Source organism: Melospiza melodia, chromosome 11, assembly GCF_035770615.1.
Source record: "Melospiza melodia melodia isolate bMelMel2 chromosome 11, bMelMel2.pri, whole genome shotgun sequence".
Taxonomy (NCBI): Eukaryota; Metazoa; Chordata; class Aves; order Passeriformes; family Passerellidae; genus Melospiza; species Melospiza melodia.
In genome coordinates this window covers 30,880,237-30,901,342 of record NC_086204.1, presented here as the reverse complement: position 1 = coordinate 30,901,342, position 21,106 = coordinate 30,880,237, and the positions used below count along the sequence as shown (strand labels likewise).

Here is a 21,106-nt window from a genome sequence, read left to right as displayed (position 1 = left end):
TCCCAGGGAATGTGTTCACTGGGGAAACTGGGGAAATGGGCTGAAAGCAGCCAGAAATGGGACACCCCATCCCCGATGACAACGTGTGACTCCTCAGCACTTTGATCTCCTTTGTTTGGGCTGCTCTGCTCCGTGGGGCTTTCAGGCTGAAACCCCTGAAATCATCAGATTTTCCAGCTCCCTCTTTGCAATCTTCCAAAATATTCCTTCCTTGTCCTTCTCCTGCTGCTTGGAGTCAGGAATGGAAGGACTTCATGGACAGGATGATGATGATGATGATGGGCTGGAGGTTTATTTTCCTTTTTCCTTGATTTTCCTTTTTCCTTGATTTTCCTTTTTCCTTGATTTTCCTCTTGTTAAAATCACTGATTTTATCTCAGTTTTCAGCCTTAAAATGTTGCTGTTTTCAGCCTTAAAATCGAAACCAGTTTTGGTTTTGAATTCATGTTTTAATTCATGATTCCTTCAGGCTCTGACCGTACCCAAACAGCCCCCTGTGAAAATAGAGGGTTGGTTTCAGCCCCCCAGTTTTATTCATTCTTTTTGCTGTCAAAATTCAGATTTTTTCCATTGAAAAGTTGTTGTTTTGCTTTACCTGTTGTGGTCAATGGAATGTGGGAATTTTCTGCTTTGCCTTTTTCTCCAAATCCCTCAGGCTGGGCTGAATTTCTGGGGTTCTTAGCTGCCACAATTTAAGTTACAAAAGGATTTCTGTGCATTCAATTATGTAAAAATTAAATTTTCCTATTTTGTATAATATTTTCCTATCGATGATCCAATATTTTCCTTGATCAAGGGGAAATTGGATAAATATTCCTCTCATAATTTAAAACCAAGGACACCCTGGTTAAAATTTTCCATTAAAAGGAGAAACGGACACAGGAAGGATCTTCCTTAATTAAGATTTTCCTTCTGGGTAATGAATGAAGGGGTGAAAGCAAGATTTTGGTGCAGTTATAATTGAAAATATCTGGTTTGGCTTCCCAATTAGATATTGGGGAAAAAACTTGGGAGAAAAACACATTTTTCACCCACAAGAACTTCCTCTTAGGAATTTCCCTAAAATGGAATTTTCTCGGTGCTTAGAATTCCAGGCGTACTTTGATTTTTTTTCTGTAAATACAATGTGAAAAAATGACATTTTTACCTGTCATTCATTCCATTTTTTCCCCAGGCCTTCCCACTTTTTTCCATATATCTCTTCCCCCCCAGATTTAGAGATAGACCCAAAGCTTTAATTTGAATTAATCCCACCAAATGAAAGTGCCAGGAACCCACAACTCCCCAAAATGTGGGAAAAAATCATTTGGGAGCAAGGCAGAGTGGGGAAGTTTTCCTGTTCTTGCTGAAATTCAGATTTATTGGGATCTTTTGCAACTCTTATTTATTGTTATTTCTTAAAGTGCTGGGACTGTGTATAAGGAGGTTAAACACATTAAGGGTTTTTAGCAGCATCCTAAAAATTGCGTGAAAAGCAGATTTTTTGTCTTGTTTTTGAAACAAAATCAGGTGAATTAAACAAAGAATCTTCCTATTATCAACAACAGAGGCTGTTTTGCAGAAGTTAATTTTGAAAATTTGAAGTTTCTAACCCCATGGAGTGACAATTTTTGTGCTTTCTGCGCAGAGGGAGAAATGAATGAATAATCCAGCAATTTAAGAATGACATTCCGAGATTACAGCTCTCCCAATCCTTTACCTCCCTTCTGGCAGGAATTTGCTGGATAAAAGTGATTTTTACTTCCAGGAACCCGAAAACAGAGTGGTCCAAAGCTTTCCCTGTGCCTCACAGACATCCCTGCCACAAAATCCTCATTCCTCCCATCCCCAGCCCTTCCCGAACCCCACTTTTGGAAGCTGCTTGGCAAAAATCAAAAGGTTTTTGGGGTTTTTTTTTGAAGCCTGTTGAAGTCAGTGGAAGAGACAATTTAAATCAGTGGAGAATCTGTCCGGGGTGGGGGATAAATTTAGGGAGAACCTTCACTTTCTCCTGCTATTTTTTGAGACGCTGCTCCACTTCCTCCCGGGTTCCTGATGAGGATGGGAAGCGTTGGCCACACTTTGGGTTTACAAATATTTGCAGAGTCCCTGGTGCCCCTGTTTTCCTCAAACGGCAGCTCTGGCTGGCTTGGGGAGCCCACACCCCGCAGATTCACTGCCTTATCAAAATATTGGCAATATTTTAATCAGCAGCTGCTACTACGAGGTTTCCCTTGAGGGTTCTCCAAGCTGGATCCGTTTGCTGCTCAGGGAAGAGGATGGGAAATGCATCCCATGGTTTTGCATTGGGGAAAAAAAAAAAGGATTTTCCCATTGTTTTAATTTAGGGGAAAAAAAGGCTTTTCCCACTGTTTTTCTTTAGGAAAAAAGGCTTTTCCTATTTTTAAAGGGGGTAAAGTTGTCTGGAAAATTGATTTTTAAATTTTATTTTGAAGTTGTTTTATTTTATTAATTGATTTTATTTTTAAAATTATTTATAAAAATTATCTATTAAATTATTTATTATAAAAGTTATAAAATTTATAAAATTATTATTTATAACATTATATTATTTATAAAATTAATTTATAAATTTTATTTATAAAATTAATTATTAATTTATTAATTAATATAATTTTGTTTTATTAATTGATTTTATTTTTAAAATTATTTATAAAAATTATCTATAGAATTATTTATTATAAAAGTTATGAAATTTATAAAATTATTATTTATAACATTATATGATTTATAACATTAATTTATAAATTTTATAAAATTAATTATTAATTTATTAATTAATATAGTTTTGTTTTATTAATTGATTTTATTTTTAAGATAAAATTTTTATTTTATTAATTGATTATTAATTATTATTAATTATTCTTCATAGAATCTATGAAGAATATGAATCTTCATATTCTTCATATATTTTCAAGGCTGGCTTGGGTTGGGAGGGAGCTGAAATCCCATCCAGTTCCACGGACAGGGACACCTTCCATGGGCCAGATGAGCTTTAAGCTCTTTTCCATGGGATTCTGGGGTTCTTTTCCAGAGGAAAAGAGAAAAGATTATTTTCCATCTCATTAGGAATGCTGAATTCCAGGGAAAAACTTGCTGGCCCCAAGTGGAAAGAGGGGAGGACCTGGATAACCCTGGAGAACCCCCCAGCCTCACCCTCCTGGTTTTTATTTCCATGCCTCTGTAGCCTTTTAAAAAGCACATAATATTTTTAAAAATCACAAAATAATTTTAAAATAAAATTTTTAAAGCAGAAAATAATTTTAAAATAAAATAATTTTATTCTGAACCTTGTGGGAATTCCATCCTTATTGCCCAAAGTCTCCACACACTCATGAGTGGAAGGAAAGCTCCAGATGGGATCCCCATAAAGATTTGGGGGCAATCTTTGGCACATTCATCCCCCCCATGACATCCTTTAAGCACTGAATATTTACCTGAGCATTGCCCATAACTGCTCATTCCTGATCCACCTCTGTCAATGACCCCATGTAAAAACTCTAACAAAGCTTTCCATAAGAAAAATAAAAGTAATTATAGGAGAGAGATAAAAATAGCAGCCGCTAATGGGAAAATCTGATTTTCCATTGGGAACATCAGCTGAGCTTCGTTTTTTGATGGGGCCCCAACTCCCTGAAATTAATCTGCCCCCACATCAGTTTGTTTCTGGAGTTTTTTATTTGACTGTAGAAATGGCACAAAGAATGGTTAAAAGTTGCATTTGAAGCTGAATTTATAGTAGAAAACACGAAGCAGTTGAAGTTGTGTTCAAAAGAATTTGGGATGAAAGACAAAGGTTTTACCAATTTTAGTGTATTTAATCTCAGAAGAGTTCCAGGATTTAATAATTGAAAAGATATAATAGATATATATAAAATATTAAAATATATGTAATATAGATAATGTATAATGTGTGTAATAATTAAAATATTAGTTATAATAATATATGGTAATACATTTCAGTGGAGTTTGTTTCCCTGGTTTTGTGGGGTTTATTTCCCTGTTCCTGTGGGGTTTATTTCCTGTTTTTATGGAGTTTATTTCCTATTTCTGTGGAATTTATTTCGCTATCTCTGTGGAGAATATTCCCTGTTTCTCTGGGGTTTATTTCCTTGGTTTTGTGGGGTTTATTTTCCTGTTTCTGTGGGATTTATTTTCCTGTTCCTGTGTAGTTTATTTCCTATTTCTGTGGAGTTTATTTTCATGTTCCTGTGGAGTTTATTTTCCTGGTTTTTTTGGGGGTTTATTTCCTGTTTCTGTGGAGTTTATTTCATATTTCCATGGAGCTTATTTCCTATTTCTGTGCAGTTTATTTCCTATTTCTGAGGAGTTTAATCCCCTATTTCCATGGAGTTTATTCTCTGTTTCTCTTGGGTTTATTTCCTGTTCCTGTGAACTTTAATTCCTGTTTTTCTGGAGTTTATTTCCCTGTTTTAACAAAGGAAAAGTGACATTTTCTGGCAATAAAACACAGCCCAGCCAGGCTGAAATGCTGAACCAGGGCTGTGCTTGTCAGCCACAGCCTTTCAACAATAATCACTCTTACCTCTGGTACAAATCGCAGACATAAAATGGTTGATATTTCAGATCACAGCAATTAAGGCTATGCTAATTTTTTGATTAGGATCTGATTACCTCAGGAGGCCTCTGAACTGTTGTTGCAGTTCATGTTAAATGATTTAATTGTTTTTATCCTCTTTTTTCACTGCATGCCCCCAAACCCAGCGTGGTGTTTGGTTCACTTTGGTCTGTCAGGGCTTAAGGAGAAATTCTGCCCTTGGGATAAAGCCCTGCTCCACTTTTGTTCGTGGAAACAAAGGCAAAAATTGATTTATTAACTTTGAACTTGATTAAATCTGAACCTCAGAGCAGGGGACCTGGCTCAAGAGTCTAAACACTTTCTAGTGGTTTGTCAAAAAACACAGCAAATGCATAAATCTCTCTCAAAAAGACACAATTTCTGTTATATTGCATTTCAATCACTTATTGATATAACATGGGGCATTTTCCCAGAGCAAAAATCTACCAAGATTTTGTTTATTTTTATATGAAAACAACTGTTGCTGGTTTTTCAGTTCCATGACCTCAGTCAATGTCTCAAAGATGGAATATATTGTTGGAATTTCCATCAGCATCAAACTGGTGCAATTCTTTTTTTTTTTGCTATCAGAGTATCAATGCAGCTTTATTTTCCCACTAAAATATTTTCCTTTATTTTCACCCCCCCAAAACCTGACCGATGCTATGCCAGTTAAAATCTCATTTTGAGTCTTTGCCCACCTGTTCCAGGTCAATGCACAAGCTGACCCAGCTGGAGAGGCTCGATCTGGGCAATAATGAGTTCTCTGAGCTGGTAAGAAATGCTCCAGTTCTTAAGGGGAAACCTGGGGGGTTTGGGTGCTCTGTCCATGGGGCGTTAAACTTTTACTGGAGAGGCTTTGTGGGGATCATGGCCTTGGGCAAGGGACACATTTCCCTCCAACCCAAACCAGTCTGGCATTCTGCAGTTCCAGCAGAGGTCAATTCTGAACCTCATAAGGAATTTCTGCCCCTAACTCATCCCCAGAATCAGAATTAATTTCCCTGAGATTGAAATATTTTGGGAATTTTCCCCGTTCCCAGCACAGGGAGTGAGTGATGCTGTTCCTTGGGAGCCATGGAAGGGCAGGATCAGGGATTACAGTCCTACAAGGGAGTAGCTCCTGTGGCTTTAGTTAAAACTGAGATAATCCCACTTCAAACAAAGCCTGAAATGTCACCCGGTGCTACAGAGCTGTAGCAAAGTCTGTACATCTGTTTCATGGAGCAGCTCCCACCCTGCTCCGGGCTGCTCATTTATTCCACGCAGGAGGAAAGAGAGGATTTAACTCTGATTTTTAATTAAAATCTTCAGCGTGGATAAACAGAGAGAAATTTTCGGAAGAGCTGTTTGGAATTTTAATTGTAGGAATTAAACCCTGCCCAAGTTCAGGGCCTCTCTTCTGGGGGTGTTTGAAAGGAATTGGACAATATTCCACATATTTCCATGGCAGCCCAGTGATCCCACGAGTGACAGATCAGGAGAGAGGTGGTCCCATCTTCCTGTTAGGCCCAGAATTCCCAAATTTACTCATTTTTCAGCCAAAATGTAGGAACTGGAATCAAATTCCAGAAGGCAAATGGGCCCAAGAGGCCAAGGCAGAGTGGGAATGTGCAGGAGAATAGAATAGAATAGAATAGAATAGAATAGAATAGAATAGAATAGAATAGAATAGAATAGAATAGAATAGAATAGAATAGAATAGAATAGAATAGAATAGAATAGAATAGAATAGAATAGAATAGAATATGACTTTCTCAAAACTTCCTGTGAGTCTTCCATTCAGACTCAATCCCAGGAAGCTTTTCTGTGATCAGACCCTGGAACAGGCTCCTAGAAAGGGACATTTGGCCAATTCCCTGAATAATAGCCTTTATGGTTTGGTCAGACTGAATTGGTCAGGGAGCTGGACTGGGTGATCAATGTAAAACCTTTCCAGCTGGTTCCCTTCTGTTCCTATTCCTATTCCTATTCCTATTCCTATTCCTATTCCTATTCCTATTCCTATTCCTATTCCTATTCCTATTCCTATTCCTATTCCTATTCCTATTCCTATTCCTGTTCCTATTTTATTCCTGTTCCTATTTTATTCCTGTTCCTATTTTATTCCTGTTTCTATTCTATTCTATTCTATTCTATTCTATTCTATTCTATTCTATTCTATTCTATTCTATTCTATTCTATTCTATTCTATTCTATTCTATTCTATTCTGTTCTATTATATTTCTTTCTATTCCTATTCCCATTCCTTTTCTGTCCTCTTCCTATTCCTTTTCTGTCCTATTCCCATTCTGCTCTATTCCAATTGTAGCAACCTCTGAGGAAAATGAGAATATTCCCCACACAGCCCCAAACCAAAGCATTTCTAAGAGAGGCAAACAAGGTTTTAATGGCACTTTGATACCAACCCACCCCTGTCTGGATCATGGTGTGCCATAATGTGGAATATCCCATGGTGCTCCACAATAATGGGAAATTCCATCATCCTGAGAAATCACAGTCCAAGGAATTCCCCCCATCCAAAGTGTGCTCTGCACAGGCCAGGAGCAGGCCTTGAAGAAAGGTGTCTGCTAATGAGAGGGATTGAAAAGCAAATTAAAGTTGAGAGGGGAAATTATGATTATCCATAATGACCTCAGCCCGTGAACACTCCAGAGGGATAAAGAAGCATTAATCAGCCCAGGAACAAATAGTATCAAATGCCCATTAATCAATTCAGCCTGGAAATGAGAAGTGGTTTTAATCATCGAAGGACAGCAGAATTTCAATGGAATTAACAGAGGCAAAATAAATCATCTTTAAAATGCTCACCACTAGTTTTTAATAGGAGCTCATTAGGTGGAGATGTGGAAAACAAGGGGTGAGTTCTCCTGCTCATCAGCTTTGTTCTCATCTGCTGAGGCACCAGGAGCTTCTCCCACCATTCCCTGGGCACGTGGAAAATCAGATTTATTCTGGGAATGGCAACATTCCAAACCAGACCATGCAGGGTAACTCCGGGTCTCTCCTGGGGTCTGGGGGTCCATTTGCTCCTGCCTGTGTTGGAATCATTCCAGGGCAATAGTTCTGCTTCCAAAGCCTGGTTTGGAATGGAATATTTAGTGGAATATTTCATGGAACATTTAATACCAGGTTCTGACAGGCTTTGAAAAAAATCTCTACAACCTGGGAGGGAAAAGGCAAATCCCAAGTGTTGGTTTGCTGTGGGAAATGTTTTATGGGAAAGGAAAACACTGATGAGGAAACCTGGGAATGTTTGTGGCCTGGATTTGTAATTCTGGGATTTCACAGCTGTGAGGAGTGATTTGGGGAATTGCCTTTTTTAGCTCCTCTCACTGATACCCTGAAAAGAACGAAACAGATGAAAGTTTGATTCTGCAATTCCAGGTTTTATCAGTGCCCATTTTCTCCTGTGCATTCTGGCTCCTGCCCGTGCCAGCTGCAGATGTTAAATCTCCCCAGGACGTGTCCTTTGGGCTCATTTGATTTGCAGAAGGCTCTTAAATTTTACAAGTTTTGATAAAGAGCAGCAGTGGTTAAATTACACCGAGGGAATGTTCTCTTCTTGTCCTTGAACACCTGGAAGGCTGAGGTGGGGTACGAAAACCAAAGGGAAGTGAAGAGGGAAGATTTATTTTCTTAAGAAAATGTTGATTTTTATTTAACTAAAGACACATTGCTTTACTTAGCTGCCCATAATAATTTATTCTTTCCTCAGCCTGAGGTTCTTGAACAAATCCAGAATCTGAAGGAGTTGTGGATGGACAATAATTCCTTGCAAGTGCTACCTGGGGTATGGACATTTATTTTAGGGAATTATTGGGTGATTTGGTGATTCCCCTGTTTTCCTGGCAGGGAGCACCTGCCTATGCATTTGCTTGGGTGGGTGCAGAGAGGCATTAATTCATTCATTCATTAATTATAAAAGTTTTGGGATGGTTCAACACAGAAGAGCTCCACCTGCCTGGTGGAAGGTGGGAATTGGGAATATCCCTTGGATCTGTGTCCAGATGGAGAAGCACCTCAGCTGCATGCCCAGGAATGCCAAATCCCAGCAGATTTAATGAATTTGGAGCACATTAATTAACCTGGGGGGGTTAATTTTGTTGCTTTGAGGCTGAGCCCACCCCGGCCCTGCCGGATCGGAAGGGTGCTGAGATAACTCCAGATCAGCTGGATTTGTGTGTTTGTCTCTAATTAACGCTCTAATTAACAGCTCTATCTGCTCAAGTAACTCTGTCTCACGTGCTATTAAGTCTATAGGGAAGTTAAAACAGCTCGTGTACCTGGATGTGTCCAAAAACAGGATCGAGACGGTCGACCTGGACATCTCGGGCTGTGAGGGGCTGGAGGATCTCCTCCTCTCCTCCAACATGCTGCAGCAGCTGCCAGATTCCATAGGTGAGGAGAGACCTGGCATTCATCTCCATTTGATAGATTTTTTAAATATTTTTTAAAATTTTTAAAATTTTATTTTAAATTTTGGAATCATGTGATTTTCTAATCATGGAGCAAGGCCTGCCATTAAATCCCAAAGGAGGCAGAAAAGGGTGTCTGCACAGTCCCATTTTGTGAAGTCAGGAGCAGAATTCCCTGGTTGGAAGGGATTGGTCCACCTGGTTTGCTGTTTTGAGGAAAAGAAGCCAAGGAGGACAGAATTAATTTCATTTAAATGTAAAAATCAGTCTGAGAGCGATGATGGGATTGCTGCTCATTCACAGTGGGAAAAGGAAATAAAAATGAAATAATTCAAATTATGAATTTTCTTTTTATTTTGACTGTTTTACATGCATGGAATTCCTGGATTATTTAGGATCACATCCCTCTGTCCACTGGGATATTTCCTTTCTGTCCCGAGCCTTTTTCTCTTTCCCTTTGAACACAGAACTGCAAAATTCCTAAATTTTAAATCAATTTAGTCATATTCCAACATGGATTGCTAATTAATGCTGCTAATTATTGACATTCTTACTGGGTGTCTTCTCCTCCTGTTTTCCATCTTGTTCTTCTACATCTCCCCATCAATCCCAGGATTTTTGTTCCATGGCCCAGATTGGTTTTCAGAGGGCATTTAGCAGGAACAAACCCATTTGGAATGATACTCCCCAAAATCCAGAGCAGAGCTGCTCAGGGTTGCCAACCATTGCTTATGGGATTCCAGGAGATCTCCATGGGAGCTCCTTATCCATCATTTCTTCCTGCAGGATTGTTGAAGAGACTGACAACCCTGAAAGTGGATGACAACCAGCTCACCATCCTGCCCAATGCCATTGGAAAGTGAGTCCAAGTTTCATCTTATTTTAATTAAAATGCCTTTTCCCTTCTTCTCAAGGAGTGTGGGCTTTCAAATAGAAAAGAAGACAAATACACTTTGAATTATGAAATAATTTCCAACCCCCCGGCTGTAACATTTCAATTTGGAGCATCACTTTTAATCCCGGGGATTTTTCAGTGCAAGGGGGAAGAAGGCGAAAAATATCCAATTTTCCAAGAGGAAAACCAAAGGTTTGGGTGTGAATCAATCTGGACGAGCAGAGAAGTGAAAGCGGAAGAATTTGGGGGAAATCCATCAGTTGCCATGGCAACAGCCAGGAGCTCACAAGGATCTGGCTGTGGCCTCACAGGGATGGAGAGCTCCTAAAATATGACAGAAACCTCTGTGGGAAAGCCAGGAGGGTTCCAGGGGCTGGGATCATGGGAGGCTCTCTGCTGTGGGGTCTCACATGGCTCTGCCTCCTTCTGCTGAGGGTTGGTGGCTTCTGAGGCTTCCCTGGGAGGAACAGCAGTCTCTTCTTTCATTTGGCATCAAATCTGAAGGCTGAAAGATCTTTTTAATCAAGAAACTGAAATAAAGGTGAATTAGATACAGAGTGAAGACCCAGTCCTGCAGCTGAGGCTCCTGTGAATCCGACAGAACGAGGCCTGTGGAAGGGGTGGTCAGAGCCAAACTTCTTAATAGATCCTCCAAAACATTTGGGGAAAAAACAGAGAATCCTCTGACAAGTCCTAAGGCAGTGGACAGGGAGATGGGAGATTTTAGGAAGAAATAATTGGCTGTTATTTACCCTACTCTGATTAAAGTACTTGAGAGTAAGAGGTGGAACGTGAGGAGCAAAGGGGGAGAGGAGCTGGGTGGTGCTCACACAACTTTCACTGGAAGGATTTTAATTTGCAGTCCCGTTTTAGAAGAAGATTAGGAACTATTTCTTCAGAATATTTTAATGTATGTCTATAACCTGTATATTTAATGTGTATATTTGTATATCTCACTCTGTAATGTTCAGTACATCCATATATTCCCACTGGAATACATTCCCAGTCCCCCTCAGTGGTGTCTGGAGACCCAGATCCCAGACCTTCTACCTTAAACCTGTTACTTGGGTTAACAAACACTAAAGTCTTGGTTCAATGGCCTTGGTTGCCCTGATCTCTGTATGAAGTCCTTGGAATCCATGTTCCTCAATATCCCAGAAAATCTGAATGGTAGCATGGGCAATCCAGGTGGTCCTAAAGTGGGTTCCAAAAGTCCCATTGTTACAGACTTCTGCCAGGGAAATGATGGGATGACTTGGGTTGGGATGGCCCTCAAAGCCCATCCAGTGCCACCAGGGACACCTTCCACTGCCACAGGCTGCTCCAGCCTGGCCTGGGACCCTCCCAGGGATCCGGGGCAGCCCCAGCAGATATCCCCCAACTGTTCCCTCTCAGGCTGGTGGAGCCTGGAGCTGGTGAAGCCCCCAGAGGTTTGGGGTTGATAATTTGGGGATGCAGTCCCTGCAGGGCCACTAACGAGGGGTTTGCTGTTCCAGCCTGTCCCTGCTGGAGGAGTTTGACTGCAGCTGCAACGAGCTGGAGTCGCTGCCCTCCACCATCGGGTACCTGCACAACCTGCGCACCCTGGCCGTGGACGAGAACTTCCTGCCAGAGCTTCCCAGAGAGGTGAGAGCTGCTCCAGAACCCCTTCCATCCCTGGGGTGTCCCCTGGGAGCCACCATCCCTGCCCTGGGATGTCCCATGGAGCCAGCATCCATCCCATTCCATCCCTGGGACGTCCCCTGGGAGCCACCGTCCCATCCCATCCCATGGATCCCATCCCACCCCATCCCATCCCATCCCATCCCATCCCATCCATCCCATCCCATCCCATCCCATCCCATCCCATCCCATGGATCCCATCCCATGGATCCCATCCCATCCCACCCCATCCCACCCATCCCATCCCATCCCATCCCATCCCATCCCATCCCATCCCATCCCATCCCATCCCATCCCACCCCATCCCACCCATCCCATCCCATCCCATCCCATCCCATCCCATCCCATCCCATCCCATCCCATCCCATCCCATCCCATCCCATGGATCCCATCCCATCCCACCCCATCCCATCCCATCCCATCCCACCCCACCCCATCCCATCCCATCCCATCCCATCCCATCCCATCCCATCCCATCCCATCCCATCCCATCCCATCCCATCCCATCCCATCCCATCCCATCCCATCCCATCCCATCCCATCCCATGGATCCCATCCCATCCCACCCCATCCCATCCCATCCCATCCCACCCCACCCCATCCCATCCCATCCCATCCCATCCCATCCCATCCCATCCCATCCCATCCCATCCCATCCCATCCCATCCCATCCCATCCCATCCCATCCCATCCCATCCCATCCCATCCCATCCCATCCCATCCCATCCCATCCCATGGATCCCATCCCATCCCACCCCATCCCATCCCATCCCATCCCATCCCATCCCATCCCACCCCATCCCATCCCATGGATCCCATCCCATCCCACCCCACCCCACCCCATCCCATCCCATCCCATCCCATCCCATCCCATCCCATCTATCCCTGGGATGTCCCCTGGGATCCACCATCCCACCCCTGCCCCCACAAATGGATTCCAGCTGCTGGTGGAATTGTCTGGGTGTGCAAGAGGTGCTTGGTGCTCAGACTGAGCAATAAATCCATGGAAAGTTGGGAATATCCCTGTGAGGAACCCCAGGCACTCCTTGAGGTTCCTGCCAGCAGGAAAATGTCGTTTTCTGGTTGAATTTTGGATTTCCTGCCTTTTGTGGCTTTCAGTAAAACCCATTTTAGGCGCCTCCCGACACAAAAAGTGATAATAAACATTCCCAGGTTTGGGGTTCCATCCTTTGGGCTTTTCCATTCCCGCAGATTGGGAGCTGTAAGAACGTGACTGTGATGTCCCTGCGCTCCAACAAACTGGAATTTCTGCCTGATGAGATTGGCCAGATGCAGAAGCTGAGGGTGTTAAATCTGAGTGATAACAGGTACAGTTCACAGGAATTTTTTTAGCCAATTTAATAATTTTTTTTAATTTAAACTTTTCCTTTGAGGTCATTATAAAGATACATTTCTCTAAAATATATTTTAAAATTAAAAAATAGAATTCTAGTTTAAAAATATTATCATTAATTTATTTAAGCTATAAGGAAAGAATCTTGGTTGTTTTTTCTTAATCTTTGTGGTTTGGTCTCAGCTCCTTTGACATCCAAGGGAAAACTTCAAGAAAACTGAATAAGGCCAAAATCTGGATCTTGGTGTGTTTTAATAGCTTCAAACCCATTTCTTTCTTTTATCTCCTGCTGTTTCCATGCAAAAAAAAAAAAAAAAAATAGATATTGTCTATATGTTTGTAATATTTCATGATTAAAATGCTGATACCCAGGGAACCAGGAAACAAAAATTAGTTATCTTGCATCCACAGAAATCCAAGGAACATTTTTCATTTCCTCCAGCAGAGTTTTTTTTTTTTTTGTCAAACCCCAGATGGATTTGTCCTTATGCACAGGCCTGTGCTTAGATGAGAAACAAAATGCTTCAAATGAGCTGTTCTTGATCCCTGTCCTGTGCTGCCACAGGCACATGGAAGATCTGAATTTCCTTGGGATTTATCCGTGTGGATGTGCCAGGAGTGTGGTGATTTGCAGTGTCAGCACAGCTAGTGCAAGATGTGGGGGGTGAATTCCATTTTCTCTCCACTTGCCATCCACACTCAGCAAAAATTAGGGAAGGATTTCGCAGCCCAGTTTCATTGCTGAGATTCAGGTTGAACATAAAAATATAAATTACATAAAGCCATGGAGAACCCCCTGGAATATTGTTGATAATGTTTAAAATTCCTTCATTCAGTTCCATTCTGTCCTGCATTGCAATTCCGGGGCACAAATTCTGTCCTGTCCCAAATCCAGTGGATTTCCAGGTGGATGTGCCCAGGGCTGGTGCCTCCTCTGCCCTGAGGGGACATGGGGCAGAGGACTGATCCAGGATTTCCTGGGAGCCAGGAATGCAGGGAACCTTCCCTGGCACGTTTAATCACCCTGAGCAGGGTCACTGCTCCCTTTTCCAACCTGGAATCCTGCTGGGAGTCTGAGCTGGGGGAGCAGCAAACTGTTGGGAGGTATTTGGGGATTTTCCCATTTTCCCCCCAGTGATTTTCCTGGTGGTCCCAGGGCCATCCCTGGTGTGCAGGGACTGGCTGGGGTGGGACAGGGGCAGGCAGAGCTCCCCCCTTGCTGGGTCCCAGCAGAATTCCAGCTCCCTGCCCAGCTGGGAGGGGATTGGGGTTTCCACTGGGGGGGAAGAAGATTGTGGGACCAGCATGTCAGTGGTGTGGAGTGGGATGTGGTGATCCTCGGGGTGGGATGTGGTGTTTGTTCCATGGGGTGGAATGTAATATTCCATGGGGTGGGATGTGATATTCCACGGGGCAGAATGTGGTGTTTGTTCCATGGGTTGGGATGTAGTGTTTGTTCCATGGGGCAGAATGTGGTGTTTGTTCCATTTGGTAGGATGTGATATTCCATGGGGTGGAATGTGATATTCCATGGGGCAGAATGTGGTGTTTGTTCCATGGGATGGAATGCGGTGTTTGATGGGATGTGATATTCCATGGGGTGGGATGTGATATTCCATGGGGTGGGATATAGTGTTTGTTCCATGGGATGGAATGTGGTGTTTGATGGGATGTGATATTCCATGGGGTGGAATGTGATATTCCATGGGGCAGAATGTGGTGTTTGTTCCATGGGATGGAATGTGGTGTTTGATGGGATGTGATATTCCATGGGGTGGGATGTAGTCTTTGTTCCATGGGCTGGGATGTGGCAGCCGTGCCCATCCCACTCCCCCTCAGTGGTGTCTGGTGACCCAGATCCCAGACCTTCTACCCTTAAACCTGGCTGAATTGTGTTTAAACCTGGTGGAATCATCTCCTCTACTTTTCTGGCCTGGTTTGGGAAGGGGATTTTCCCAAACCTTTCCTCCTCCGTGGCTCTCATCTCCAGTTGAGTTTGACCATTGCCCTGCTGAGATGCTGGGGTAATTATTTTGCCATGAAACTTCCCACCTTAATGAAAACTAGAAAGTTCTGACATTCTGCACCAAAGAGTTTGGATTAAGTTCAGACGCCTTCTTAATGCTGTATTTTTAGTGATTTTTTTTACTTTCTGTGATCTCAGCTTCACTTTCATCACTATTCCAGCAATCCCTGTTGTCCCTTTGGATGAGCCCACACATTCACACCAAAGAGAGCTGGGGCTCCCCTCCTGCTGGAGCATTCCTGTGTTCCCACAGCAGTTCTGGCCCTCTGCTCTTCCCTGGAGCTGGCAGAGGAGGGAGATCCCAGGAGCTCTTCCCCTGGAGCCCTTGGAAGAAGGGACACATTCTGCTCAGGGGAATCAGTGTCTGAGTCCCTCTCTAGTGAATTTTGGATCAGAGACAATGGAAATCTCAGATTCCATTCTGCTCAGGGGAGTCAGTGTCTGAATCCCTCAGTGGTGAATTTTGGATCAGGATCAGATGGAAATTCCATACTCCATTCTGCTCAGGGGAATCTGAGTCTGAGTCTCTCTCTGGTGCATTTTGGATCAGGGCAGATGGAAATCCCAGATTCCATTCTGCTCGGGGGAATCTGAGTCTGAGTTCCTCTCTGGTGCATTTTGGATCTCTGCTCTTTGTCACTACAGACCTTCACTCTGTTCCGTGTCTTCTCCTCATCCCTGGATGCTGGGACTTGCTGATCTTTGAATTTCAGGATTTCCTCCAAGCTCCCATGTTGGAATTTCACTCAATCCAAGGCAATGCCTCCAGCTTTCCTTCCCCATGCCCACCCTCTAAGTTCTGTCCAAACTTCTCATCTCCACACCTGGGATTCCTCTGTCCTTTCTCTTCCCATCTCCAGACCTTTCCAAAGGGAACTTTTCCAGGATTCTCTTGGCTCTGCCCAGCAGAGCCAGCAGGGTTTGGATCTGGATCCAGGAGGTGCCCATGGCGAGGTGTTTGTGCAGGAGCAGCTCTGTGGAAGCTCTGGCAGCTCCAGCTCATCCTGAATTTCTCCCTGGGGCGGCTGCTCAGCCTCAGGCACTCTGGGGAGTCTGGAAATCCCAAATTCCTTGCCAGTGACCGGTGTCCCTGTCCATGGGTAGCCACAAACACCTTGTCTCCCATCTGCTTCTCCTCTCTCCTCAGAGTCCTTCCAGGTCTGAGCCCTGTGAGTGAGAGGTAGAATTGTTAGAAAAGTCCCTTTGGGCTACACTTCCCACAGAGCCTCGGTTACTGGTAAGTGACCTTTCTTTTAGTTCCAGATTGTTCTTAAAGAGCTGAGAGAGGCCTCACTTCTGCTCTTCAAAGGACTGAGAAACCCACTTTCTATTCCTAAAGGGGCGGCTGAGAGAAACTCCCCTTTCTATTCTTAAAGGGCTGTGAGAACCCCCATTTCTGGACCTAAAGGGGCTGAAAGAAACCCCCATTTCTGTTCCTATATGGACTGAGAGAAACCCCCTTTCTATTCTTAAAGGACTGAGAAAATCCCCCATTTCTGTTCCTAAAGGGGCTAACAGAAAGCTCCATTTCTCTTCCTAAAAGGACTGAGAGAAATCCCTCTTTCTGTCCTAAAAGAGCTGAGAGAATCCCCCCTTTCTGATCTTAAGGGGCTGAGAGAATCCCCCTTCCTATTCCTAAAAGAGCTGAGAGAATCCCCCTCTTTCTATTCCTAAAAGGGCTGAGAGAACTTCCCCTTCCATTTCCTAAAACAGCTGAGTGAATTCCCCATTCCCATTCTTACAGAGCTGAGTGATTTCCCCTTTTCTGTCCTAAAAGAGCTGAGAGAACCCCCCCGTTCTGTCTGTGTTCTGGGGTCACTCCCACAATGAGGAGCCAGAAGAGCTCCTCATTCCTCACCATCCATCCCCACAAACTCCATTCCCTGTGTCCTTCCCTCCTCCTGGTCAGGAATTAGGATTGCACAATTTAAAAGGAAAAAAAAAAAATGTGTTAGAAAAAGAGGTCGGGGCTTGGCTTGGCTGGAAATGTTCAAAGCCCAGCAATGATTTTGGGTGCTCCCCATCTTTGATCTCGAATTTGAGGGTTTTTCTTTCAAAGACTTTAAAATCAGGCCTTGTTTGACGTTTAAAAGTTGTATCCAGGGGTATTGGCGCAGCAAATGAGAAATGCAGAGTTCTGTGATTTGGTTGAGAATGGAACTGGAAAATCGGCACAGAATGGTCTTATCCCACATGATCCCAAGGGCTGTGGCCAGTTCTTCTCCCTCTGATTCCAAGCTCTCCACCTGAGATCCCTGGAGAGTCCCAGTGCCCTCCCAGAGACACCTTTCAGTCCAGTCCTGACTTTGGTGCTCAATTCTGAGGTGCCCAGAAATGTGGGAATCACTTCTGTGGGATGGAGGGTCTGGGTCTGGCACAAAAGGGCTTCTCCTTCTGGTTCTTCCAAAATCTCATTTAGGATTTGCTTTTTCCAATGTTCCTTCAACTCCCAAAAGCTGGGAGAGCTTCAGTCTATGGCTGGGCCAGGCCATGTGCTGGGAAAGAGCAGGGCTGGGTGGGAAATGGGGAAGGAATTGTTGGATGTGAGGGTGGGGAGGCCCTGGAATGGAATTCCCAGATTTGTCGTGGCTGCTCCATCCCTGGGAGTGCCCAAGGATGGGTTGGAGCAGCCTGGGATGGTGGAAGGTGTCGATGATGGGATGGGATGGGATGGATGGGGTGGGATGGGATGGGATGGGATGGGATGGGATGGGATGCGATGGGATGGGATGGGATGGGATGGGATGGGATGGGGTGGGGTGGGGTGGGGTGGGGTGGGATGGGATGGGATGGGATGCGATGGGATTTGAGGTCTCTCCCAACCCAAACCACCCTGCATTCCGTGATTCTATAAAAACAGCCTATCCAGTAGGAGTCATGGGAAAAAAATTCAATGAAGATTCCACAAATATCCTGCCATCCATTCCCATTCCCACTCCCAGATCCCTTTTAGGAAACTGTGTTTAAATGTCTCGTTAAAATGCTGATTTGTTTTTTTTCCCCTGCTCCATTTAATTTTGTCATTTAGGTTCACTATGAGTATTTATATTATTTTAATCTTTGGTCTGACATTCCAACAAAAATGAATTTTCCATCATCTTGGAATATTTCTGTTCCAAACCTCCAGTGTCCAATAAAGGGAGCTCTGTGAGTGACTCTGAGGCCCCTCTAAACCTCCCTGGGACCAAGATTTTTTCTTTTTTTCTGTCTTATATGTGTAATTTTATTACACTATAACCAAAGGAAAATATCAGTTTCTCCTCAGTACCAAAGGATGTGGTGTCAGCAGTTCTACCTTCCAAACAGAACTCTTAATGTGGAATATTAATCAGATTAATAATAATAGCAGGAATGACAAAAACAGGAACATTGATAAAATATTGCATTTTAGTAAAATTGATTTTAAAAGCAGTGAAGTTATAGCTATTTCAGTGTGACAAACATGCTGCATGCAAATCTTTAAATAAATTACTTTGGAAACGAAGGATTCACCTTGTCCCAATATTCTCCTTTACAGACTGAAGAATTTGCCCTTCACTTTTACCAAACTCAAGGAACTGGCAGCCTTGTGGCTTTCTGACAACCAGGTAATGCCTTTCAATATCCCCATTTTCCTTAGGAAAGGGGCTGTCAGTGAACCCTGTCACTCAATTCAAGATTTAGAAGAATTTTGGAAGGGTTTGCTCCCAGCCCAGCTGTAGATTTCCATATCCAGCCATAAATCCTGTTGGGTGTCACTTTTGACCATGGAAAAATCATTTTGCAGGATTTATTTCACCAGAATCAGCTCCTGCCTCCTTACCAAAGTAGTAAATAAAGGGCAAAAGTAGCAGGGGAGTATTTTTGAAGCAGAAATTCAAGATGTTCATTCCCAAACTCGTTATTATCCTGTTCCCACCCTGTGCTCCATCTGCTCCTCTTCCCTTGGCTTCCTCTTCCCTTTTCCCACCCATTCTCCCATCCCTGCACATTTTGAGCTCCACTGCAGTCAGGGAGAGTTCAAACAAGTCAAAGCTACACGAGGACTCTGGGTCTTGCTTTGGAGAAAACTCCTTTTTCTGTGCCTTTGAAATCTGAGGGGGCCCTGCTTTGTTCCAGGACTCTGGTTTATAGCAGATATTCTTTGGGATTCTATTTTAAACCGAATTATGCAACAGGAACCCTGAGAAATGCAACGGTTCCAGCAGCAGCTGAGCCCTAAAATAAGTCTGAAATGTACATTTGGTTTTAGAGCAGAGCCAAAAATGTGAAAGCTGAAAGGGTGGGTAATGGAAAATTATGATTAAATTTTTATGTGTTAAATGAGGATTCTTGGGGGTTTTGCATTTAAAATTTTGCATTTTAAAAAATAACATTGCCTGGCTGTGCAGCCCAGGCACAGAACACCCCCAGCCCTTTAAATATACAACATTTTCCAGCATTTTGACTTTCCTGTGGCACTGGAAGGATTGATTTCCACTCTCGGGGCTGTGACAGTCACTCCTGGGCCAGAGTGACTTTGGGTAGAGCAAAGCAGTGATCAAACATCCCCAGCTGCAGTCAAACCCAGCAGGAATTCCCAGGGAATGCTCCTTGGGAATTCTGCTGTGCCCTGCACCAGGTTTACTCCCAGGTGAACTGCCAGCCACCAGGAATTTACTCCTCATCGTTAATTAACTCTTCGTTAGGCCTGGCTTAAAACGCGTCCCAAGGGGTGTTGAGGTGCGCAGTGCCAGGTGTGCTCCCTGATCCTTTCCCCTGGAGCAGCAGGCAGGGTTCCCCATGCCCTCATGGCTGGCAATGCCAGGAATGGCAGGGCAGGCACAGGAGGCTCCACTGTCCTCCAGCCCTCGGGGAATGTGTGTTCGTGTGGAGCTGCAGGGAGCTGGGACTGCTCAGATGCCAGCAGTTCATGTGTGGGCTCCCATTCTGGTGTTGGTGGTGGTGTTGTTGGTGGTGGTGTTGTTATTGTTATTATTACCATTATTATATTGTTGATATTGTTATTGTTGTTATTATCTCATTATTGTTGTTATTGTTCTTATTGTTGATGTTATTGTTATTTTTTATTATTGCTGTCATCATTATCCCATTATTATTTTTGTTGGTGGTTTATTATTGTTATTATTGTTGATATTATTGTTGTTGTTATTGTTCCTATTACTATTACCATTATCCCATTATTATTGTTGTTGTTGTTATTTTCACGTTGTTAATAATAATAATAATAATAATAATTTATTATTATTGTAATGTTATATTAGAATATAATGTTAATAGCATTAATACATTATTGTCATTGTTATTAATAATAATAGATTATTAATATTATATTGTATTATTGATTATTTTTACTACTACTACTACTACTATTATTATTATTATTATTGTTATTATTATTATTATTATTATTACAATTGTTCTGGTTGTTCTTGTTGTTGTTGTTATTATTGATATTATTCTTATTATTGATTATATTGTTATTGTTATTATTATTATTATTATTACTATTATCAGTATCCCATTATTGTTGTTATTTTGTTGTTACCTCATTGTTGTTGTTGTTGTTGTTACTACCACTACTACTACTACTATTATTCTGGTTGTTCTGGCTGTTCTTGTTGTTATTATTGTTGTTGTTGTTCTGGCTCTTCTGGTTGTCCTCGTTATTGTTGTTGTTATCATTGTTATTATTGCTGCAATTATTGTTGCTGTTGCTGTCATTGTTCTCCTCACGCCGTGCGCTCCCTCTCCCGCAGTCCAAGGCGCTGATCCCGCTGCAGACGGAGGCGCACCCCGAGACCAAGCAGCGCGTGCTCACCAACTACATGTTCCCGCAGCAGCCCCGCAGCGACGAAGGTACAACCCCGAGCTCGGGGGGCCTGGGCTGAGCCTGCCCCTCTGACACCCCACGGCCACGGGGACACCCTGGCCTGGCCCACGGCATGGATCCGGGCATTCCTGGGCTGCCACACTGACACTTCTGACTGACACTCTGAGACTGACACTTTCACACTGACACTTCTGACTGACACTCTGAGATTGACACTTTGACACTGACATTTCTGACTGACACTCTGAGATTGACACTTTCACACTGACATTTCTGATTGACACTTTCAGTCTGATATTTCTGATTGACAATTTCAGATTTGCACTTTCACACTGACATTTCTGATTTATACTCTCAGAG

At 43.1% G+C, this 21,106-nt stretch overlaps 1 protein-coding gene across 13 annotated transcripts in view; it reads left to right on the top strand.

Annotated features, from left to right (window-relative positions):
* LRRC7 (leucine rich repeat containing 7) overlaps positions 1–21,106 on the top strand; it is a 102,900-nt gene that overhangs the window by 52,986 nt on the left and 28,808 nt on the right. For 9 of the 13 annotated variants that reach the window (XM_063166328.1, XM_063166326.1, XM_063166323.1 and 6 more), the window contains exons 7-14: positions 5,290–5,353; positions 8,298–8,372; positions 8,836–8,980; positions 9,784–9,856; positions 11,389–11,518; positions 12,767–12,882; positions 18,452–18,521; positions 20,673–20,772. In XM_063166328.1, coding sequence (XP_063022398.1) covers positions 5,290–5,353; positions 8,298–8,372; positions 8,836–8,980; positions 9,784–9,856; positions 11,389–11,518; positions 12,767–12,882; positions 18,452–18,521; positions 20,673–20,772 — 773 coding nt within the window. Of the gene's footprint in view, positions 1–5,289; positions 5,354–8,297; positions 8,373–8,835; positions 8,981–9,783; positions 9,857–11,388; positions 11,519–12,766; positions 12,883–18,451; positions 18,522–20,672; positions 20,773–21,106 lie in introns of those variants that run through there. The other 4 variants (XM_063166330.1, XM_063166331.1, XR_010029065.1 and 1 more) reach the window with 4 other exon arrangements.